This window comes from Camelina sativa, chromosome 9 (assembly GCF_030686135.1).
Source record: "Camelina sativa cultivar CO46 ecotype springtype chromosome 9, ASM3068613v1".
Lineage (NCBI taxonomy): Eukaryota > Viridiplantae > Streptophyta > Magnoliopsida > Brassicales > Brassicaceae > Camelina > Camelina sativa.
This window is the reverse complement of record NC_141888.1, coordinates 41,086,798-41,105,112: the sequence shown is the minus strand read 5'-3', so window position 1 is coordinate 41,105,112 and position 18,315 is coordinate 41,086,798. Positions and strand designations below refer to the sequence as shown.

General features: G+C 38.3%; 3 protein-coding genes and 1 non-coding gene across 7 annotated transcripts; 2 read left to right on the top strand and 2 right to left on the bottom strand.

Moving 5' to 3' along the window:
• Window positions 1-23: 23 nt before the first annotated feature.
• Window positions 24-7,642, bottom strand: LOC104714340 (N-terminal acetyltransferase A complex auxiliary subunit NAA15). The gene is made up of 26 exons (XM_010431669.3): window positions 7,370-7,642; window positions 6,685-6,763; window positions 6,244-6,326; window positions 5,990-6,139; window positions 5,704-5,819; window positions 5,281-5,386; window positions 4,836-4,907; window positions 4,631-4,746; window positions 4,293-4,425; window positions 4,041-4,118; window positions 3,905-3,958; window positions 3,731-3,801; window positions 3,537-3,591; window positions 3,322-3,417; window positions 2,931-3,059; window positions 2,751-2,833; window positions 2,424-2,654; window positions 2,191-2,314; window positions 2,011-2,118; window positions 1,779-1,910; window positions 1,578-1,634; window positions 1,352-1,449; window positions 1,209-1,267; window positions 1,009-1,120; window positions 824-924; window positions 24-636 (listed from the first exon to the last, which is right to left on the bottom strand). Exons 1-26 carry the CDS (start codon window positions 7,418-7,420, stop codon window positions 440-442), a joined length of 2,691 nt encoding a protein of 896 aa, XP_010429971.1. The 5' UTR covers window positions 7,421-7,642; the 3' UTR covers window positions 24-439.
• A 198-nt stretch (window positions 7,643-7,840) lies between these two features.
• LOC104714337 (DNA-repair protein XRCC1) lies at window positions 7,841-10,608 on the bottom strand. Of its 4 annotated transcripts, none has more exons than XR_015565857.1 (8): window positions 10,336-10,457; window positions 9,580-9,946; window positions 9,298-9,486; window positions 9,106-9,217; window positions 8,815-8,900; window positions 8,591-8,699; window positions 8,414-8,500; window positions 7,841-8,284 (listed from the first exon to the last, which is right to left on the bottom strand). XR_015565857.1 is itself a non-coding variant. In XM_010431656.3 (8 exons), exons 2-8 carry the CDS (start codon window positions 9,769-9,771, stop codon window positions 7,976-7,978), a joined length of 1,089 nt encoding a protein of 362 aa, XP_010429958.2. In that variant the 5' UTR covers window positions 9,772-9,946; window positions 10,391-10,608; the 3' UTR covers window positions 7,841-7,975. The 4 variants fall into 4 exon arrangements, 3 of the variants coding, with proteins under 3 accessions (XP_010429958.2, XP_087320684.1, XP_010429959.2); XM_010431656.3 differs by having other exon boundaries at window positions 8,591-8,704; window positions 10,391-10,608; XM_087464558.1 differs by having other exon boundaries at window positions 10,391-10,524.
• On the top strand, window positions 10,550-10,631 carry TRNAS-AGA (transfer RNA serine (anticodon AGA)). Its single transcript has one exon. It is a non-coding gene; the product is annotated as a tRNA-Ser (tRNA).
• Window positions 10,632-11,718: 1,087 nt separating this feature from the next.
• On the top strand, window positions 11,719-18,244 carry LOC104714336 (DNA (cytosine-5)-methyltransferase 1-like). The gene is made up of 12 exons (XM_010431655.3): window positions 11,719-12,150; window positions 12,357-13,827; window positions 13,916-15,443; window positions 15,544-15,708; window positions 15,821-16,016; window positions 16,097-16,208; window positions 16,292-16,439; window positions 16,522-16,719; window positions 16,839-17,111; window positions 17,218-17,379; window positions 17,495-17,713; window positions 17,902-18,244. Exons 2-12 carry the CDS (start codon window positions 12,368-12,370, stop codon window positions 18,049-18,051), a joined length of 4,611 nt encoding a protein of 1,536 aa, XP_010429957.2. The 5' UTR covers window positions 11,719-12,150; window positions 12,357-12,367; the 3' UTR covers window positions 18,052-18,244.
• Window positions 18,245-18,315: the final 71 nt, after the last annotated feature.

The window sequence follows — 18,315 nt, the reverse complement described above, 5'->3', positions numbered from 1 at the left end:
AAGAAAAAAGTAACACCAGCAAAAAAAATGTAACACCACGCTCATCAAATCAAAAATTTTCAGATATGTCAAGAAGCTTAAACAGATATTGTAGTGGGGAAAATAAATAATGTGGAGAAACCGAACAAAAAAAAAAGAAGTTAAAAGGGTACAACATTAAAAAAGCTAGAAGCATCCTCTTAAAGGAAGTGTCGAGAGGGAAAGAAAACGAAAAAAGAAGACAAGACTCTCTTTGTGGCATTTGTTCTTCAAACATTGAAACCCAGCCTTGTATAGGAAAACAATTATACACATTTGGCATGTTACAAACTCCACACCTCTGCGAAAGATTCACTAAATCTCAAGTTTGATTCGGGTCTGAAATAATGGATCTCATTCCATCTTTTGTAAATTATCTCCTGGGTTGCTTTTGCTTCTTATTTGATAACTAAGAGGTCCTTCAGGTTGAGATTGAGAGATTCTTCAATGAGAGTTGTCCGTCGCTCAACTCAGTCTGACCCATTGGATGGTTTGGCATGTCACCATTCTCATTGCTCTTACGAGATGAGTTGTACACTGAATCAGGCATCACTGAGCTCCGCTTGCCTTCAAAGTGAGTGGAACAGGGAAAATACTCGGCGCAGCGTGATTTCCATCCTGAAAATTGTACCCAACACCCGGCTTATCACTTCAAAGCAACTTAATACTTCTATACCCTAAGGACTTTACTATCATGAAAGTGTGCTGATGTGTTCATAAAACCAACCAGACGCAATAAATCAAAATGCACTCGCAGATAAGCAATATTGGTGCAGAGAGTACAGTAAAGATGTTTAATGCTTACTGGCGGCAGCTTCCGAGTCGAGGAGAACTGTGTCTAGGAGCTTATGAATGGCTATACAGTCTTTGAGTTTCCATTCTCTTGCTGGTCCTGGAGCTCCATTTCTGAACATGGACAACCGATGTTAAACATACCAAAAAAACAGAGATCAAGGAATCATAAGGTATATGTGTTTGATGGAGCATTACGTTTGAACCACTTTATTGGTTGAGTCTTCAATTATTTTGATAGCCTCGGTTTTCTTGCTTGGATCTAAAAGGTACAGCATTTCTGCGTATGCAGCTCTGTGCACCAAAGAATCTGCGTAGTTAAATGCAAATGTTACCATCTTAGATATCAGACAGTGTAATCTCTCCATGAGAGTAAATGTAATCAATTTGATTTGCACCTTCGTGTCTACCAAGAAACTCTTTGTTTGCCTCCATTAGTGATTTATTCTGCAATTGACTAGAATGCAAACGAATAGATAATTTATCACACATGTGAAATACAAAAGTAACAGTCAGATTGGATAATAGTTCAAGTAGTCACCTGATTGATGGCCGCTCCGCCTCTAGGAAACTCCAACGAAGTTTCTCAGCTGCAGTCGTTGGAGCACTTGCCGATCCTGTCTTGAGAAAGAATTTAACCTGTCATCAAAATTCAAAAGTATAAGCCACAAACATATAACTCTTGAAGGGCAAACATTATAATCCCTTCTGTCCTTTAAATTACTAAACTACTCCTTAAAACATCACATGTTGCACAGATTTCATACCAAGGAACGATGTGAATCAGGGTTCTCCGCATCCAATATAAGCAATTGCTTGACCGCCTGAAGAATGAAAAAATGAGAGGAAAGCCGTTAGAATACTTGGAAAAAGTATACTATAAAAAACATGATAGATCCTTTGCACCAAAAGAAAAACGGAAGAAACATGATAGCTTGAATAAGGAACTAAATCAGTTAATCAGTTACCTGGAATGCACGTATAATCTTCTGTTTTCTCATATTGACCTCAAAGGAAAGTAGATGCGTCTCCAACGAATTAGGTGAATGAGTCTGGAGTAGTCTCAAGTACTTTGAAGCCTCTGCCATTGGCTCTTCAACCTGTAAAGATTAAGTTCTTTAGTTAGCCATATTAAAGTAAAGATTCATGATACAGTTGCGGTGACGATTAAGATATCATACAAATAAAGCAAACAACAACCTGAATTAACTTCTGCCCATGAGGATCTGGATCTACAGGTTTCACATTTCGCTTGCCAGACTTAGAGGCACCACCGGCAGTTGATTCTTCACTCTTACTCTCAGCTTCCTGAAACGAAGAAGAACACTCTTAAGCCATCTTAGTGTCAATTCACTCTTCAAAACACTGAAAAACACCTACTTTCTTAGCTCGGGCTTCTGCCTTTTTCTGCTTCTTGATTTTCTTCTTTTGAGCAGGAGCCAACTTTGACATTTCATCTTCTTCAGCAGTTGACTTGGGAGAGTCATGCAATTTCAGGTAGCACCTGAACATCAGGCCGAGAGGTAAATGAAACTACAGTTAAATGGAACCTATTCATGCATCCACACAGTAGATACTGTCGCTAGATTACATTTATGCAACAAATAGTTCACCTGATTGCTCTGATTGCTGCTTTGTGGAAATATGGGAATGAGTGTAATCGGTCTTGGAATTTAAGCATGTCAACATATGAACGCAACGTCATTTTTCTTAAGCAATATGAGTGGAAATCAAATTGATCTTCAGAAATGTCAGCATAGTGCTTCTCCACAGCCAAAAACTTCTTGAGAGCACGTCCAAGATCACCCTGGCGGAAGTAACTATCCCCAGATGCAAGATCATACCTTTAACAAAATAAGATAAAAAGACAGCCACTAGGAAGATTTATGACTGGTCAATTATACATATGCAAAAATACTCAGGGTTCTATAGAGCCATACCACATGCACTGCATGTCATGAAGATTGTTGAGCTGATCCCCCTCTTTTGTAAATAAAACAGCAGTTTTCTCAGCCAAAGGCACCTTCAACAGGAAAGTTCACAGAATGGAGAATTAGAATTGAGGCTTAACGACAAAAGACATAACCATAACAATATAATACAAAACCGAGATGTAAAACCTGATCAGCTTGCAACATACGCTTAACGCATTCACTGTTTATATAGCGATCTGCTAGGTCCATGCCTCTAGCTTCATCGGCAAGTGCAGCAGCGGCAGTCAAATCTCCTGCATGCTTCATTATTCGGCTCTGTTGAGAGAAACAAGTACAAGCGTTAAGAAGAAACAAGAACATCCTCATACAAAAAGATAACCTGATACACAGTGTGCAGACATCAGACAAATTCTGATAACCCGATCGCAATAACTAAAGAAATAAAAACCCAACCACCCAGTCAAATAAGTTTTGAAAATGTGTCTCTATACATAGTGCAAGCAGCGATAGTGACATACTACAAACTGATGGATTAAAAACTTATGAAAGGATTTTTGGCCATGATAAACAGGGATACCTTAACGGAGTACAGATCAATAACTGTCGGCGTATGAGCAATGGCTTCGTCAATTTTACAGATCGCAACATCATATTGACTACGCTTGTCATAATGCTGAATTTTGAAAAGAAGAAAATGTATTACAATAAACACACACAAAACATCAAACGTAAAATTGTTAATTTATTAAGAGAATTAATAAGAGAATTAAGACAGTAGTAGCAACAGTGAACCTGAGCCAAGAAAAACAATGTCCACAATAGTGTGGAAGGAGGCTCTTTCACATCACTGCATCAATTAAGAATTAAACAAAAGAATGGACTGATCATCACTAACTTTAATAACATTTCAGTTGCTTTTGTATATAATAAATATATTAGATGATGAAAATTCAGTGACTACTTCAGTAATGAATTCAGTTGTATACCTTCCAGGGTAACTTCCGGTAGTCCTAATCGAATGTTCCATCTCAACAACTAATTGCTCCAATATATCAGGCTGGATAACAAAATAAGTATTAGAACATATATAGAAACGTATGGTGAAGCCAGATCAATGAAATTGGAGACAGCATGCTCCAGGACAAAGCAGTGCAACTAACCTTGCGAGGGTGATCATACAGAGAAGACAGATCAGAAAATAATGAAGGAACACCCTGAGACAAGTATCAAGACATATAAAAACCTGTTTATTAGAGAAATGTCAAAACAAAGAGACTCAAGGGCACGAAAAGATACCTTTGTCAATAGAGGTTTAATGTAGTTTGCTACAGCCTCCTTAAAGTTTTCATCTTGCAGAAAATCCAATGGTATCCTCTGAAATGAGGAAATAGAAAATAAGTAAATAACTTATCCCCACTTCTCGAATTTCACGTATCAGCGGCCAAAACTTATCGGACGAGTGTAAACTGGCTAGCCAGTAAGTTCCCTATGAGGTAGAAGAATTTTAGAATATGTATGACCAACAGGCACTCATATGCCTTATCTCACCTTAACAGCGGATGACCTAGTGTACTGCTCACTTAGAGACTGGTACAAGGCATTTAACTTCTCAATCTGGTCGGAAGAATATTGACCACATTCTGAATATAATCCAAGGCATTTTTGGAGGCCTTCATAATATCTGAAAAAATGAGGAATGCACTTTATTTGTTTAGAAAAATTGACAGTGCCCAAAAATATATAGAAGCCTTTGAGAATGTCAAAGGTAAGGACAGTCAATTGTATGCTAAAATTAATGAAGCAGAGCAAATAGATGTGACAATAGAGAAAAACGAAAAATATACAGCTAATCGTTCTAGAATGACTTGAAGTGCAACGTAAAAAACCTGTAATTGTCAGGGTTCATGGAAAGCAAAACCCTGTAGAGTTTAGTGGCTTCTTCTAGATGACCAAGCTTTGACAAAAGAGATACCTCTTGTTCTTTGTAAGACAATTTATCAACCTGGAAACAACCAAACGAGAAATGTTAAATTTACTATGTGTGTATCCTATGAATCCAAATATATTGCACTATAAGTTTGATGAACTTACTATTTTCGGCTGTTTTTTGCGCAACTCCTCAAGAGCTTTGTCAAAAGAACCACTCTCCTCAAGCAAGGAAACCTGGAAGGAAAGAAAAATCCAGCTGTGATTTCCTGCAGCTACAGATATCAAAACTGTGCTACTGCCAAATGTAGGTTGCTCAGACAGAGAAGTGTCAGGAGAAAGAGTGAACAGAGCACCACCATTGCAGGTGGCTTGGAAAGACGTTGCAAGGTTCATATTAAACACTTCTTGTGAGAGGTAGGCTTTTGTCACAAAGGAATACATGTATGATTCAAGCAGTCATACTTTTATCAACCAACTTGAACTTTTGGTATTTTCATTCAGAGATAAATGTATGAAACCAGTTTACGGTAAGCATGATTTTTCAGGGAATAAAAACTAGAAAGACTACAATCAAGGTATGATACTTGTAAAAATTTCTGCTTGATACCTTGTAAAGAATCATTTCAGTATGTTCGATTAGCTCGTTCTCAGGAGGATAATCATCCTCTAAGGTACCTTCATACGCTTCCAAAATTTCAACAGCTTTCGAAGCACTGGTTTCAGAAAAGATAAAACAAGTTAAGAGGGTAGGTTGATATATATGGGAAGCTTTTACGAGTCAAAAGAATAAAGCTCACAGAATTCTACTGAATGTTTATTGGTATATTATTTCCTAAAACTGATGTACGATTCGTGCCAACAAAGGCATACGCCACTTGCTCCTTAAGTGTTCAAGACTACAATTGCAAATCGTATGGATATACCAGCACATTAACCAGCTAGCAAATAGTTCAAAGAAGGAAAACTAGCATTCCATTTAATTGAGTAAAGTGAAGCAACATATTTAGATTTAAGGGGTCAAGGACCATACTTTGCGTTTAAATGCTGGGAGACTGCAAAGCCGATCCAGTTCATTCGGTGATTAGGCTTTAAAGTCAAAAGCTGTTGCCTGGTCTCAACAAAACCGGATAAGTCACGCATTTGTGCCTAGAAATAAGAAAAGAAACAATATGATAAACTGTTAAAGCATCAACAGCGATTAATCAAGGAACAAGCTTACACAAAGTAACAGTAAGAAAATAAGAATTGCCATCAGCTTTGAGAAAAATTTGTACACCTAATAAATTCATCTAAATCGATTTCTTCCCCATAATTACCTGTAAGAGTGAGAGGTCTCTGAGTATTTCAAGGTTATCAGGATCTATTCGAAGAGCATTTCGATAGCATTTGATGGCCTCTCTATACTCTCTGTCTGACCGGTAAAGAAGACCAAGCACGTGCCAGCAAACATGACTTTTGATATCATTCTGCGTGAAAAAGAAAGTATAAAAATCTTATGTTACCCTGAAAGAGCATACCATGTTTGGAAACTAAGGAATGAGGTTGTGATTATTGTAGAGCATATTCGAACCTTCACTCCAAGCCGAACAAGCTCATATGCTTCAGTTTTGCGGTCCATACAGTTTAGAGTCAGTCCTTTCATCGATAAGGTCTCTGGAATTCATAGAAATTAAAAGCGACAAGTCTTAAAAGAAGGAAAAGAACAATTAAAGGGTTGAAAAATAATGCAGTAAAAACAGAACCATTCAGCAGAAGCAAAAACTGTGTTAAACACAAAGCAGAACAGACCTCAACTAAAGAAATAAACAATACCAGAATTTCCGTTTCATCATTACATGATCATACACTACTGCCTAATACTAAGAAATTAATTTATTTGCTTTATTAAGGAACAAATTCATAAATTAGAGACTAGACCAACAAGTCGTTTCATTTTAGGACAATGAGATAATAACACTAAACCACAAAAGATAGAAGGAGAGTTTAAGAATTTTGATAGAATACAAGTCACCTCCATGATCAGGAAACTTTTTTAATATGGCATCAGCTGCCTTCAGTCCTTTCTTGTACTGCTTAGTCTCATATGATTTCTGCATTATGAGATCACTCAGAAATCAGAATAATTATATATTTACTAAAACACCTTAGGAAAATACATTAAAAAAAAAATGTAAACTATTCAGAAGCAGGTTGAACAATATACTAGTAAAAACCAAAACCCTAAGCTAAAGATATCCGAGATTGAGTTATATAATTAACTAGTTTTCCGAGCAAGTGTGAAACAATATATGTATTCTTAAAGCTGGGATTTCATGTTCCACAAAGTAAATTAAGAATCTGTGAGCTTAAAACTCGACCAGGTCTCAATATCAGCATGTGTCAAAGATCCTAGGCGACTAAAGAAGCCCAGAAGCAATCAAGGTCACTAGGGTCTAACAGTAGTCAAAGTAATTGAAGCTAAGAAGTACATCAAATTAACATTAGACGAATTTAAGGAACCCAGTTTACTTCACACATGTCAACTATTGAATTGACCCAACACATTGACGGTTAACTATAAATTTTAGGGTTTAACAGAGCAGATAAAACTCATCGTAATCTAATTTGTGCTGACTAGAAGAATCACAATCGCATGTTTTTAAGACAAGGTAAACAAAATAAAAACTGAGAGATAAACAGCGGGAATCGGAACATACGACGATGAGCTTGAATAGGTTGGCCTCTTTGGTAGGAAGCGAAGCCCCCATTATGTTGCGCTACTGGGAGAAGCTCGAGACGAAGAAGAAGTAGAAAGAAGATGTTCTTCTTCGCGACTTTGATAGGCAGAGAGAGAGAGAGAGAGAGAGAGGTGGCGTACTATCCGCTTCAACCCTACTGCGAAACAAAGAAGGCACAAACTCTCTCTAGACGAAAAACCCAATAAGGTATAACAAATTAGGGTCTTTTCTTCAATCCTTTTCATCTATCCTAACCATATCGGTTACATATTTCCGGTTTAAATTCGTGTCCGATTTTACATAGAACCAAACCGGTTGATAATTGGAGACATCTCAGACTCAGCCTAATTGACCAAATAAATCAAAATTTTATTTAACCGATCAATTCATATATCATCATCGACGATAAATAGTGTAAAATCAAATTTAAACCCACTTAACTGCAACCAATTAAACCGAATCCAAACCAGCATTAACCACGCAGACCGGATAAGTTTCTATCAGTTACATTCTACTCGAACCGAACAAACTGAATAAACCAGACGTCTCGTGCTTTCATATGCAAAAAAATGAAACAAGTCTGAACTAATGAGACTCTAAAGAAACGTTCCTATAAGCAAGTTCGATCTCCTCTTCAGTCATTTCAACAGTCTCGTCGCTGTCATAGCCAGTAGCAGCAACCCGAGAGGTCTCTCTGCTTTTTGTTCCTGATGATTCATCTTCTCCCGGTTTTACTAGCTCAGCCTCGTACATCTTTTTCCAGGACTTTGCTTTTTTGCAAAGTTCTTCCTTTGAAGCTGTGGAGTTTTCTTTTTTAGAAGACGAATCGATCTTTCCAAGCTCCTTCACTACACGAGGGACAAAGCTCCATAGCTCTGTAACTGATCCAATGTCCTAAAATTAAGAACATTCGAGGATAAATTTAGACGCTTTGAACAACAATCTTCTCAAAGAAACTGATAGTTTAACAAATGCAAAGAGGAAGAACATTTTTTAAAGCTAGTACTGTTCAGAGAGATCAACCTGCTTCTGTTCAAGAGAATCTATGGCGTCTTGTAAACAGGTTAAGACTCCTTCAGCAGCTATTCGCTTGATTTCGCCTGGTTCTGGCTGTTACAAAGGTTTTAGCCTAACAGAAACCAAAAAAAAACAAACAATAAAAGACATGTGCTTTGGAAGATCATGAATAATGCCCCTTACTTTCTCCTCCTGACTTTCTAACCATGAGATGGTTTGAGTTAGGTCATCCCTGGCCCATTTCTTCACCTCCGTAGCAGAAAATGGCTCTTTCACAAGATTGCAAGCTGATCTATTCTGCAAAGATACAGAACAAAACAGTCAAAACATCATGACTGGAGCAAACTGAAGTTTCTTTTGGTTAACCAAAATCCCCTTAGGGTCTAACGGGTGAAGATTAGACATACCTTGGATGAGGTAGATGGTGTTCCCATTGTTTCTCGTTTTTTCTCTTCTTGCTTCTCTGGTTTTTTAGAAATTTGTTCGCTCTTTTCTGGAATACAATCAATTAAGCTTCACAAAGTCAACTTGAACATCCAAATGAACCAGGGTAATAAGAAAAGCTAATCTCTTATTCATCATTTAGTCATACACATCAACTTTTAAAACAAGGTGATATATATAATATGAACCTCTGGAGACAGTAAATGGTTATCAAAGATTACATCTAAAAAGCCTTTCCAATATATTTCTGATACCTCGGATAGCATCTTGAGGAACACTACTTTTCCTCCATGGTTTTCCAGCATGCATAAGGTATTGCTCAATACCCACCAACTTCTTCTGCGTATAACTCTCGGTTATCCATTCCTGAAGACGGCTAAAACATAAGAAATAAAGAAAAGGAGAAATTCAACTAGGCACAAAATTGTGAAAGTCAAAGAAGTAACCTTGGAGACTATTGTTCCACAGTTAGTTTCGACTTGACGGAACTTGGGAGTGTTAGGAAAAGCACAAATCAACAAGGTAGAGTCAGAGTTCCAGTCAGGTTGATATGTGGCTCCCATTGCCAAAGCCTGTGATCTAAGTGTGCTCCTCTCAGGGTTAACAAAGCCCGACAGCACAAAAACAACTCCATCCTGCACAGTTTTCATCTTTAGCTCAAATGACAAAAGCATATAACAGCTAAAAGTTATGTAGTTTCAACAACAATACTAATGAGTCACACAGACCATAAGTTTAGAGAATTCCGTAGTATTTGAACTTTTGCCGTGTTGCGAATTGTTGGAAGAGGCATTTCTACTGGTCTGCTCTTTGATAAGCTTATCATCTTCATCCTTGGGTTTCTTACTATGAGACTTACCTGGACTAGTCTCAGGATCACTTGAACTCATCCAAGAAGGAAGATTTCGCTTCTGGGACATCTTCTCTCCTTCACACTAGAGAGAATACGCAAGACAAAGACAAAACAAGACAGCCTTCTTCTCTATGGTTTGTATAAGTAAATACTATCTTGAACTCAAGGCACTATATACTTGAAACCCTCAGGCAGATATTGATATTGGACAACACCAAAACCAGAGACGAAACGTTTCAAATCTGCAAAAGAATGGCTAAAAATATAAAGCATCCCTAGAATAACCAAACTTTATACAAACGAACGGTACAACCTTTTCAATTTCATCATTAAATCCAAGGAAACAATAGTTCCTGAATGTAGTTTCTACAAAAATAATTGGTTTGGGATCACAGAGCCAACAAAAGGAGTCCCCAATTTGAAAGAGTGGGACAAGGGTTTTGGTTTACAATATCAAATAGCGAAGAATCACAGAACTTAGTAGGCACTATATACTCAAATTCGATGTGAAATCGAATTGAGAAAATTGGAATTCATACAAACAAAAGACGAATAGAGGCATTGCATTGGAACAGACATATGGCGAATTAAAACCCTCGAGAGCTAAATCTACACATCTCAATGAACATACAGGTCACGAAGGAGGAGAAGACGACTATAAACTTGATGAGCAGAAAGAGAGGAACCTTAACGCGGCGTGCTTTTGCTTCTTCTTCTCTCTTTTCGATAGTCTGATTGCGAGAGCGAGCGAGAATCATCAAATCCCAGAGTGTCAACGTTTATTCGATAGCCGGAATTCATATCAGAGTGTATAGAGTTTGATAAATCAAACATATTAACCAAAGGTGGACGTGCCGGAGTGGTTATCGGGCATGACTAGAAATCATGTGGCCTTTGCCCGCGCAGGTTCGAATCCTGCCGTTCACGTTTTTCCTCTTTTCATTCCTTTTTTGACTCTGCCGTTCACGTTTTTACTGTTTTACCCTTTTGAGTTTTTTTTAAAAAAATAATTTCTTATATTAGTAATAGAGAGCAAAAGAGTAGTAGAGAGATGAGGTTTACAAAATATAAGAATCAACCAAATTTAGAGGTGAATGTTGACATTCATGTCTACATGCATGCGAATGATAAAGGACCCAAATTGAATGAAGACTCCAACCAACTAATATAAGGGGTAAATGGTTTAAAAAACCAAAGCTTCACTGGTTGGTTGGCAATTACCATATTGAAGAAACTTACTAAGCGTGGGACACATCCTCTTTTCTTTTCTAGCAACTATAGGTAAGACCTACACTACTAAAATAAGATTGAGAGTGATTCTGTATAAAGACTTTTGAAAAGAAGGTGATTTTCTTTTTGTAGAAATCTGATAATGAAATAATTGAAAAACTTATGATGATTATATAAACAATCAAATAAGTTGTTATGAAAAAAAATGAATATGTTGTCCCAAAGAAAACACTCTAAATCTCTAAGAAAAGTCACAATCTTATATCAATTTAATGAATGTCTCTTGCTTTCACTTTGTTTACTTTATTACCTCACTTGATTCGAGTTAGGTTTGTGTTGATTCGTAGAAGTTCTTGTAGAGATTATTGATTTCATATAAAAAATTACTCTACTTTAGATTTTGTATTCTTTGTTGAACAAAAATTATGATGATTTAACAAATTAAATTGACAACTAATTCGGACTATGCCCTACAACTCTTTCAATTACCATATCTTTAGAAAATGTTTTTCATGGCTATAACTTTACTTGAGGTGCCATAAATCTTTTTCCAAAATTTGCATAGGTTATAGACCGCAAAATATAAGTCATTTTACATCTTCTTTGTCATTGTCCACATATTTATTTTTCAAAGCTATGATATTCATCAATTTGATTTCTTTAGCATTGTAAGCAGGTTGAAAAAAACAAAGCCAAATATGGAACTTGTGTTCATAAGAAGAAAGAAACAAATGCAACATATGCATTCATATAAAATATGCTAATCACTAAATTCTGATTTCTTGAACCATGTATTTAAAATCTAAAAATCACTAAACAACAAAATTGTATTTTTACATTTACAAAGATCACCAGACAGTTGATCTTTATGCACAATTGCACATTCTCTAAATACAAACCGACTAGAAACAAATCTATAAAATTAGAATTAAATGATGGAAATATTTCCCAAAAGCTAATAATCATTTTTCAGGCGCCTTTTTCGATTTTGTTTCATTTTAAAAAATTTAGGTTTTAGCGCCGCTTATTGCCGCGCGTCGTTTCGATAGTCTCTCTCTCTCTCCCTTTCTTTATTTACTCTCTCTCTTCCTCTCAAAAACCAAATCAGTGCTTTCTTCAACCTCTCGCTCTCTCTCTCTCTCTCTCTCAGACCGACTAGGGTTTGGCGACTCTCCGGCTGATTTTCGCGTTTCTCCGGCTGATTTCGCTTCTTAACGTAAGTTTATCATGTCGATTTTCTGAGATTTGTGTAGATTTCGAACTATAGTGATTGTTAAAACCCTAGATTCGGAAACTTTTCAGCTGGGTTTTTTTTTATAGCGTCGTTTTAGCAATGCGATGTAGTAAACGCTTTGATTACGTAGATTCGTGTGTGATTTGTAGTCCAATTGCGTTATAATGATGATTTTGGTTTGAAATTAGGGTTTTCGAAAATGGTGGAAAATGGGGCTAAGGCTATGAAGAAGGGAAAGAAGAGAGCACTTCCAGAGATTAGCAAGGTAGAGGATGTCTCGAGGACGAGGAGACCGAGGCGTGCTGCAGCGCCTACGAATTTCAAGGAGAAATCTGTACGACTCGATGAGAAATCTGCTACTGTTGAAGTAAAGAAGCAGCAGACTGTGGACCAGGAGCTTGTCGCGTTAATGTTAACGACTCTGGAGGGTGGTGACATCGAACCTCGTCCAACCAGGAGGCTGAATGATTTCGTTTTGTTTGATTCAGATGGAGCCTCACAGCCTGTGGAGATGTTGGAGATTACTGACATATTCGTTTCTGGTGCTATCTTACCTTCGGATGTATGTCTCGACAAGGAGAAAGAGAAGGGTGTGATGTGTCCATCTTTTGGACGGGTTGAGAATTGGAGTATCTCTGGTTATGAAGATGGTTCCCCTGTGATTTGGATCTCAACGGAGTTGGCGGATTACGATTGTCGTAAACCTGCTGCTAGTTACAAGAAGGTTTATGATTATTTCTTTGAGAAAGCGCGTGCTTCTGTTGCTGTGTATAAGAAACTGTCCAAGTCTTCCGGTGGGGATCCTGATACGAGTCTGGATGAGTTGCTTGCTGCGGTTACTAGGTCAATGATTGGAAGCAAGTACTTTTCTAGTGGTGGGGCAATCCATGACTTTGTTATATCTCAGGGAGAGTTTATATATAACCAACTCGCTGGTTTGGATGAGACTGCCAAGAAACATGAAACAAGCTATGCTGAGATTCCTGTTCTTGTAGCTCTCAGAGATGAGAGTAGTATAGTTGACAAGGCTTTCCAGATGGAAGGAAACCCATCTAATGGGGTTCTGAGGATTGATGGAGTTTCTGAAGTTTCGGAGACCAATGGCTTGTCATCGAAGCAACTGGTTGATGGTGCTGATGAGGACAGAAGATATGCTAAACTATTACAAGATGAAGAGTATAGGAAATCTATGCAGCGGCGGCCCAGAAAAAACAGCAGCTCAGCTTCTGCTTCAAATATGTTCTACATTAAGGTCAATGAAGATGAGATTGCCAATGATTATCCTCTCCCGTCGTACTATAAGACCACCGAAGAAGAAACAGATGAGCTTCTGCTTTATGATGCTTTTTATGAGCTTCACGTTAGTGACCTGCCTCAGAGGATGCTCCACAACTGGGCTCTTTACGACTCTGATTTACGGATGATATCTCTTGAGCTTCTTCCGATGGAAGAATGTGATGATATTGATGTCACCATTTTTGGGTCAGGCGTGGTGACTGACGATATGGGATTATGGTTTCCTCCAGACGATCCCGACAGTGGTTCCCAGTCACACGATCCTGATGGGATGAGCATATTTCTCAGTCAAATCAAGGGATGGATGATTGAGTATGGGCCGGACGGATATATATCCATTTCTATACGAACAGATATGGCCTGGTAATCTTACTATACTACTATTTTGTGCTCCATGTTTCTGCGTTGTTTTTTTTTTTTCTTCTGTTGCTGATCTATAAGGTATATGCAGGTATCGTCTTGGAAAGCCGTCACAGCAGTATGCCCTTTGGTATAAACCTGTTCTGAAAACAGCAACGGTTGGGATACACATTATTACATTGCTCGGCCATGAAAATAGGTTTGCTAAGCTTTCATTTGCAGATGTCACAAAGAGACTGTCTGGGTTTCCGATGAATGATAAAGCTTACATTTCTTCTGATCTCGTGGCTGTTGAGAGATATTTGATTGTCCATGGACAAATTATCATACAGCTTTTTGCAGTATTTCCCAACAAGGATATGAAAAGGTGTGCATTTGTTGTTGGTCTTGCAAATAAATTGAAGGATAGGCACCACTCAAAATGGATCATCAAAACGAAGAAAATTTTGCAGAAGAGAGAGAATCTGAATCCAAGGGCACACATGGGACCTGTGGTATCCAAGAGGAAATCTATGCAAGCAACAACGACACGCCTGGTCAGCAGAATTTGGGGAGAGTTTTACTCTAATTACTCTCCGGAGGATTCATTGCAGGCGATTGGTGCAGCAAATGAGGAGGTAGAGGTGGAAGACGAAGGCGAAATTGGGGAGGAAGAGGTTGAAGAGGAATGTGAAAATGAAGATGTTACGGAGGACACTGTAGCAAAACCTGCTGAAGTTCAAAAGCCTCTTACTCCTAAGAAAATTCGAGCCAGTTCTGGAAAAAGGGAAATACGATGGGATGGCGAGAGTCTAGGAAAAACATCTGCTGGTGAGCCTCTCTATCGACAAGCCCTTGTTGGAGGAGAAACAGTGGTTGTAGGTAGTGCGGTCACCTTGGAAGTTGATGATTCAGGTGAACTTCCGGCCATCTATTTTGTGGAGTACATGTTCGAAAGTACAGATCACTGCAAAATGTTACATGGTAGGTTCTTACAAAGAGGATCTAAGACTGTTCTGGGGAATGCATCCAACGAGAGGGAACTATTTCTGACTAAGGAATGCACGACTTTACAGCTTAAGGACATAAAAGGAATAGTCGGCTTTGAAATTCGATCAAGGCCGTGGGGGCATCAGTATAGGAAAGAGCACATCGCTGCAGATAAGCTTGACCGGGCAAGAGCATTAGAAAGAAAAGCAAAAGATTTGCCAACAGAATACTACTGCAAAAGCTTGTACTCACCTGAGAGAGGGGGATTCTTTAGTCTTCCACTAAGTGATATTGGTCGCGGTTCTGGGTTCTGCAATTCGTGTAAGATAAGGGAGGATGTAAAGGAGAGGTCTGCAATTAAACTAAATGTTTCAAAGACAGGCTTTTTCTCCAATGGGAATGAGTATTCTGCTGAGGATTTCGTCTATGTCAACCCTGACTCAATAGAAAAATTGAAAGATGATAGCAGAACTGTTTTTAAGTCTGGGCGGAACATTGGGTTAAGAGCATATGTTGTTTGCCAATTGTTGGAAATCGTCCCAAAGGAATCTAGAGTGGCTGATGTGGGTTCCTTTGATGTTAAAGTTAGAAGGTTTTATAGGCCTGAGGATGTTTCTGCAGAGAAGGCCTATGCTTCAGACATCCAAGAAGTAAGAACTATTTCTTATATCTGGTAATGTTTTAATTGGGAAGGTTTCTTCTCAAGTTTATCTTACAATATTTTCCTCTTTCTTTTTGCAATTTCTTAAGTTGTACTACAGCCAGGAAACATATGTTCTCCATCCAAAGGATATAGAGGGAAAATGTGAAGTAAGAAAGAAAAATGATATGCCCTTACGCCGTGAATATCCAATATCAGATCATATTTTCTTCTGCGAACTTTTCTTTGATTCCTCCAAAGGTTCTCTCAAGCAGGTATATATCTATTCACTTTAGTTTCTGTCAATAAATTGTCTCTGTAATTAGTTTGTTATGATTATTGTTTCCATACAATGTTGAACTGTTTCTCTTAATTGTATTGTAACAGTTGCCCGCCAATATGAAGCTGAAGTTCTCTACTATTAAGGACGACACACTTCTAAGAAAGAAAAAGGGAAAGGGAGTAGAGAGTGAAACTGAGTCTGTTATTGTCAAGCCTGATGAGCCACCTAAAGAGATGCGTCTGGCTACACTAGATATTTTTGCTGGTTGTGGTGGCCTGTCCCAGGGACTGGAAAAGGCTGGTATGTATTATCTCCAGTCAACTCTTAATCTTCCAAAATACTTGAATAAGTTATATTAATATTCATGCTATATGTACAAGGTGTATCTGATACAAAGTGGGCAATTGAGTATGAAGAGCCAGCTGGGCAGGCTTTTAGACAAAACCATCCTGAGTCAACAGTTTTTGTTGACAACTGCAATGTGATTCTTAGGTAAATAGCCAACAAGTTAAATGCTTACTTTGTTCGTGTGGCTATTTCTTGTATTTTGATCAGTTTGTTGGGATTACTCGCAGGGCTATAATGGAGAAAGCTGGAGATCAAGAGGATTGTGTCTCTACTAAGGAGGCAAATGAACTCGCAGCTAAACTTAATGAGGACCAGAAGAGTACTCTGCCAGTGCCTGGTCAAGTGGACTTCATCAACGGAGGACCTCCGTGTCAGGTATATATTTCAGATTGTTGCAATACTTGTGTAAAATTTTTGTTGAATAAGTGAAAAGCGCTTAACTTGTGCAATTTGGCAGGGATTTTCTGGGATGAACAGATTCAACCAAAGCTCCTGGAGTAAAGTTCAATGTGAAATGATATTAGCATTCTTGTCATTTGCTGATTATTTCCGGCCAAGGTATTTTCTTCTGGAAAACGTGAGGAACTTTGTGTCATTCAATAAAGGGCAGACATTTCAGCTTACTTTGGCTTCCCTTCTCGAAATGGGTTACCAGGTAAAATCTTAACGCTATAAAATTGATTGCTCTTTAGTAGGTGTTAGTATGCTATGTGGGCAATGGTTTGCAAAATAGTGTGATATTTAATTTGACCTGTTTAATATGATGTTGTCCAGGTGAGATTTGGAATCCTGGAAGCAGGTGCATATGGAGTATCCCAATCTCGTAAAAGAGCTTTCATCTGGGCAGCTGCGCCAGAAGAAGTTCTCCCAGAATGGCCTGAACCGATGCATGTCTTTGGTGGTCCGAGTTTGAAAATCTCTTTATCCAAAGATTATGCTGCTGTTCGTAGTACTGCAGTTGGTGCACCTTTCCGCCCAATCACCGTGAGAGACACAATTGGTGATCTTCCACCAGTAGAAAACGGAGAATCCAGGACAAATAAAGAGGTATGACAACACATCAGGAGAAAGTATCTGTACATACATATCTGTTAAACACAACGACGTGAACCCATTTGAATTTTTTTGTCTGGGGAATTCTTGTGTCTTGCAGTATAAAGCTGAAGCAGTCTCGTGGTTCCAAAAGGAGATAAGAGGGAACACGATTGCTCTCACTGATCATATCTGCAAGGAGTTGAATGAATTAAACCTCATTCGATGTAAGAAAATTCCAAAGAAGCCAGGTGCTGATTGGCGTGACCTTCCAAACGAAAAGGTCAGTCCTATACATCCTAGTACGGGAATTCCTTTGTCAGTTAGACTACTGGAAACTAAAAGAATTGCTTTCAAAACTATAGATCAACCAAATTGCTTTGTTTTTACAATTACAGGTGCACTTATCAACTGGGCAGGTGGTAGAGATGATTCCCTGGTGTCTGCCAAACACAGCTAATCGCCACAACCAGTGGAAGGGACTCTACGGGAGACTAGACTGGCAAGGCAATTTTCCAACGTCGATTACCGATCCTCAGCCGATGGGCAAGGTGGGAATGTGCTTCCATCCTGAGCAGGACAGAATCCTCACAGTCCGTGAATGCGCTCGATCTCAGGTAAGAAAAATTCTATGTTCCTAGTTAGTCCTCTAGCATCAGGTAACTTTCATTCTTAGAGAATGCAAAGTGCTTGCCATATGAAATGATTTTTTCGGATATGATGTTCAGCATTTTTTACGGGAAACAGAGTTAGTATTATTAGCTTTATCAATATGGTGAAATATGGTTGTGTATGAAAACTGCAGGGGTTTCCGGATAGCTATGAGTTCTCAGGGAACATTGCACACAAGCATAGGCAGATTGGGAATGCAGTTCCTCCACCATTGGCGTTTGCTCTTGGTCGTAAGCTCAAAGAAGCCCTACATCTCAAGAAGTCTCTTCAACAACAACCCTAAATGAGATTTAGATTTGGCATGTCCTTTTTAATGATAGTAGTCATTATGAATTTATGATCCTTCTCTTGAATGAAACTCAGTTATTGGTGCTGGTACTTTTATATAAAGAAAAAAGCCTAAGAAGAGTTTTTTGTGTATTCTAATTTCTATATTCGAATTGAAAATCTTATTATATATATATATCCTTTGGGTCTCTCGATTATGTTTGTCAATCAAGCAAGCAATGATGTCTATGGAGTCTAAAGAATCCAATAAAGAAAACAT